The sequence below is a fragment of the Callospermophilus lateralis genome, chromosome 2 (assembly GCF_048772815.1).
Source record: "Callospermophilus lateralis isolate mCalLat2 chromosome 2, mCalLat2.hap1, whole genome shotgun sequence".
NCBI lineage: Eukaryota > Metazoa > Chordata > Mammalia > Rodentia > Sciuridae > Callospermophilus > Callospermophilus lateralis.
Genome location: NC_135306.1, coordinates 153,168,382 through 153,172,267, shown reverse-complemented (window position 1 = coordinate 153,172,267; position 3,886 = coordinate 153,168,382). Strand labels below are relative to the sequence as shown.

The 3,886-nt window shown below is 37.7% G+C and overlaps 1 protein-coding gene across 1 annotated transcript; it reads left to right on the top strand.

Annotated features, from left to right (window-relative positions):
• The first annotated feature begins 364 nt into the window (after positions 1 to 364).
• On the top strand, positions 365 to 2,784 carry LOC143388650 (olfactory receptor 51G2-like). The gene is made up of 2 exons (XM_076842284.1): positions 365 to 434; positions 1,796 to 2,784. Exons 1-2 carry the CDS (start codon positions 365 to 367, stop codon positions 2,782 to 2,784), a joined length of 1,059 nt encoding a protein of 352 aa, XP_076698399.1.
• The last annotated feature ends 1,102 nt before the right edge of the window (positions 2,785 to 3,886 follow it).

Here is a 3,886-nt window from a genome sequence, read left to right as displayed (position 1 = left end):
AAAGAAGTTCAGGAGTATTATATCAAGTTGACAAAAGTTTTTATATGCTTATTTTCATTTTTATACTTATCACATGAAGAAAACATGGCATATTAAACATGTCCATAGACTACAGTTTGGATAGAATTGTCTACTTTGCATCATTATTAACCGAGGCACTAAGAAATGTCCTGATCATGACCTACTAGTATAACAGTGGTCAACTTCGCCACTTGAATATAACCCTCTTTGCTCTAAGGCTTATTTTTTAAAGGACTTTTTTTTTTTCTCTCTTCTCTCCTCTCCCCCTCCCTAACAAGATTAGGGAGAAAGTAACTTTAACTGTCATTGTAACTGGCCATCAGGTAGGTCTTGCAGTGTGAATATGCCAAACAAAGAGACTATTCATGTTCAAGTTGTGGTGAACTTGGTGGATCAAAATGGCATGAGATTTCGTAATGCTACTAAGGATGAAGTGTAATTTTAAACTTATGAATTATTTCTGGAATTTTCCATCTGACCATAGTTGACCATGAATAACTAAAACTGGAGAGAGTAAACTGGGATCCTTTACCAGGGCACACCTGGAATGCAACCCTTGAAGTTTCTTTAAAAGCTCTCTGTTTACCTTGATGAGCAGAATCACAGCCTCTGGGACAGGAGTCCCCTGTATTTCTCCTTTGTTAGCAAAGCAATAAAATTTCTTTTTCCTTTTTCTCAAAATTGTGTCCTCTTTCTTGGATTGGCATTGGGACAAGAAACAAACTTTTAGTAACACTAGTGAAAACGCCATAATAAGAATAAATTTGGATGGGTTTTTAAAAACAAGTTCACTGCAGTCTTCCCCACTTACCTGTGGCAGGTACATTCAAAGATTCCTAGTTAGTGCTGAAACCTGTTTGTTTTTTATAGAGAAATAACTATGATAAATTTAATACTTTTTTCATTTTAACTACATACTTATCATGGACTGTGGTCATAAATTCTGGGATTCTAAGTGTGAAAACAAAACTAGCAGAAATTTACTTTTTCCTCTTCACAATTTTGCACATAGAAGTTTTTCGTTTGTTTGTTTGTTTGTGTTAATCCTAAATCTTAGCAACTATTAAAGAAATTCCAACATGTCACTTAAAGGGACCGCTTATAGCTTCTCATCAACATAGCAAAATTTCCAACATCACTACTCTTGCACTCTGGGGCACTAAGTAAAATGAGGGTTATTTCAACTTAGCATGGTCATTCAGTGACAAATGATCTGAAACTTACTAAGTAACTGGCCATCAGGTAGGTTGTGCAGTGTGAATATGCCAAACAAAGGGACTATTCATGTTCAAGTTGTGATGAGTGAAGTGAATCAAAATGGCATGAGATTTCATAATGCTACTCAGGATGGAGTATAATTTTAAACTTATGAATTATTTCTGGAATTTTTCATCTGACCATAGTTGCCCATAAATAACTAAAAGTGAGGAGACTAAAACCATGGATAAGTGGGGACTACACTGTTTAAAGTACTTTATTTATTTTAGAACTTTCATTTTCAAGCATTACTATTTTAATTTAGTGACTTGGGTGGAATAAATGTCAAGGTTTCAACTATTAATTTTTTTTCAACTCACACTATCTGGAGAGTTGAATCAGGAAGGTCTTGTTCATAGTCTAGAAGATCAGATGCTATACAATTAAAAAAAAAACATTTAATCTCATATTATATACCCATCATTGTCAGTTTAGAATGAGAAACATGATGAGTAGTATATTAAAGGTTCAAATCAAATTTTAACATTTGTCTCTGGGACAACACATTCCATTCTAGAAAAGGCATGCAGCCCTGGCATCGTGCTTCCTGTTAATGGCACCAACTCTGCCTTCTCCACCTTCCTGGTCACAGGCCTCCCAGGGCTAGAGTCTGTGCACATCTGGATCTCCATACCGTTTTGTGCCATGTTCCTTATTACCTTGATGGGCAATGTGAGCATCATGACAATTATTTGGCAGGAGCAGACCCTTCACGTGCCTATGTATACCTTCCTGGCCATGTTAGCTTTCTCTGATCTGGGCCTGTCCTTCTTCACCTTTCCCACCATGCTGAGGATCTTCTGGATGGATGCTCGAGAGCTGACCTTTTCTGCTTGCTTCACCCAAATGTTCTTTATTCACACCTTCCAGGATTTTGAGTCAGCCATTATTCTGGCAATGGCCTTTGACCGCTATGTGGCCATTTCTCACCCATTGCATTATTCCTCCACTCTTACCAATAGCGTCATTGCCAAGATAGGTTTGGCTATTGTTGTGCGAACCTTGAGTGTGCAAGTGCCTCTCCCCCTGCTCTTGAGGAGGCTGTGCTTCTGTCACTCCAACATACTTTCTCACTCCTACTGCCTGCATCCTGACATCATAAAGCTGTCCTGCTCTGATACTAGGATCAATAGCATCTTTGGACTGTTTGTGGTACTCTCTACTATGGGACTTGATTTTCTCCTCATTCTCCTTTCTTATGTGTTGATTCTGAACACGGTGTTGCGCATTGCCTCTCACAGTGGCCGCCTCAAGGCTCTCAACACCTGCATCTCCCACCTGTGTGCTGTGATCCTCTTCTTCACACCCATGATCTGCCTGTCTATGCTGCACCGCTTTGGCCCAAGCCTTCCATCACACATCTATGTGTCCATAGCCAACATGCACTTCCTCATTCCCCCTGTGATGAACCCCATTGTGTATGTGGTGAAAACCAAGCAGATGCAGGATAAAATTCTGAAATTCTTTACTAAAAAACCTCAGATAAACCCAAAGTCACATTTATAGCATAAAACTTGGTAAATGAATATAATACTAAATGACTGGCAATCCAAATCTTGTGTCTGATATTTTTTTTAATTTATTTCTATGTAGATATGGAGACAAAGATATTAAAGATCTGAGTAATTGTATTTTTGCAAACTGAACAAGGTATGCTTTTCTCTTTCATCCTTTTCATACTGTTTACATTCATCATTTAAATCTCCTTTTTGCAATTGTTTTTTATCTCAGATTTTTTTTAATCTCATGACATGTCTGTATCTTATGCTTTCTGGAAGAGAAGGTTTTCATTAGATTATGTTGATTCATCTTTTAAATTCAACACTTATATAGATTATATCTACATAAAGCTGGTCTTTATTGCCTTTCCATAATTCTTGCAGTGAAATGATTTGTGACTTCTTATAGAGCAGCATAGATTTGAATAGCTATGGTGAGTGGCATATAAGAGATTTCCTAGTCTGGTTAGATGAAAAAAAAAAGTTGGGATAATTAATTCTTGAAAGTTTTCTTATGAAAAGCCAATTAATAAAATGGTGTAGTTGTTGGTATGGCAGACACTAGAACTCAGAGGACAGAAGAGTAATTTCTAAAGTTCTCATAAAGCCAGATGATAATTTTCCCATCTGTATCTTTTTTGTTGTTGTTGTTGTTAAGGCTTAGATATTAGGTGTCCCCTAAAAGTTCATGTGAGAAACAATGCAAGAAGGTTTAGAGATGAAATGATCTGTGTTATAAGAGGTTTAACCTACTCAGTGTAGTAATCTTCTGATAGGGATTAATATGGTAGGAACTATAGGCAGGTCGAATGTGGCTGGAGGAGTGGATTCCCGGAAGTATGCCTTTGGGATATATACTTTGTCATTGTTGAAAGAGCTCTCTCCTTCTCTGCTTCCTTATGGGATGTTCTGAGCCACTCTTCTTCACCACACTCTTTCACCATGATGTTCTGCCTGACTTCAGGCCCTGAGGAATGGAGTTGGCCTTTATGGACTGAGACTAAACTTCCTCTTCTGATTGTTCTTATCAGGTCTTTTGGTCATAGCAGCCAAAAAGCTGACTAAAACAGAAATAAATTGGTACTGAGAAGTGGGGTCATTGCTGTGAC

Bases quoted from the DNA above. Each gene is read 5' to 3' on its own strand.
- LOC143388650 (XM_076842284.1), top strand. From the start codon at position 365: ATGCCAAACAAAGAGACTATTCATGTTCAAGTTGTGGTGAACTTGGTG. The intron at 435-1,795 runs GTAATGCTACTA...ATTCCATTCTAG, and splicing joins TCAAAATGGCATGAGATTTC to AAAAGGCATGCAGCCCTGGC.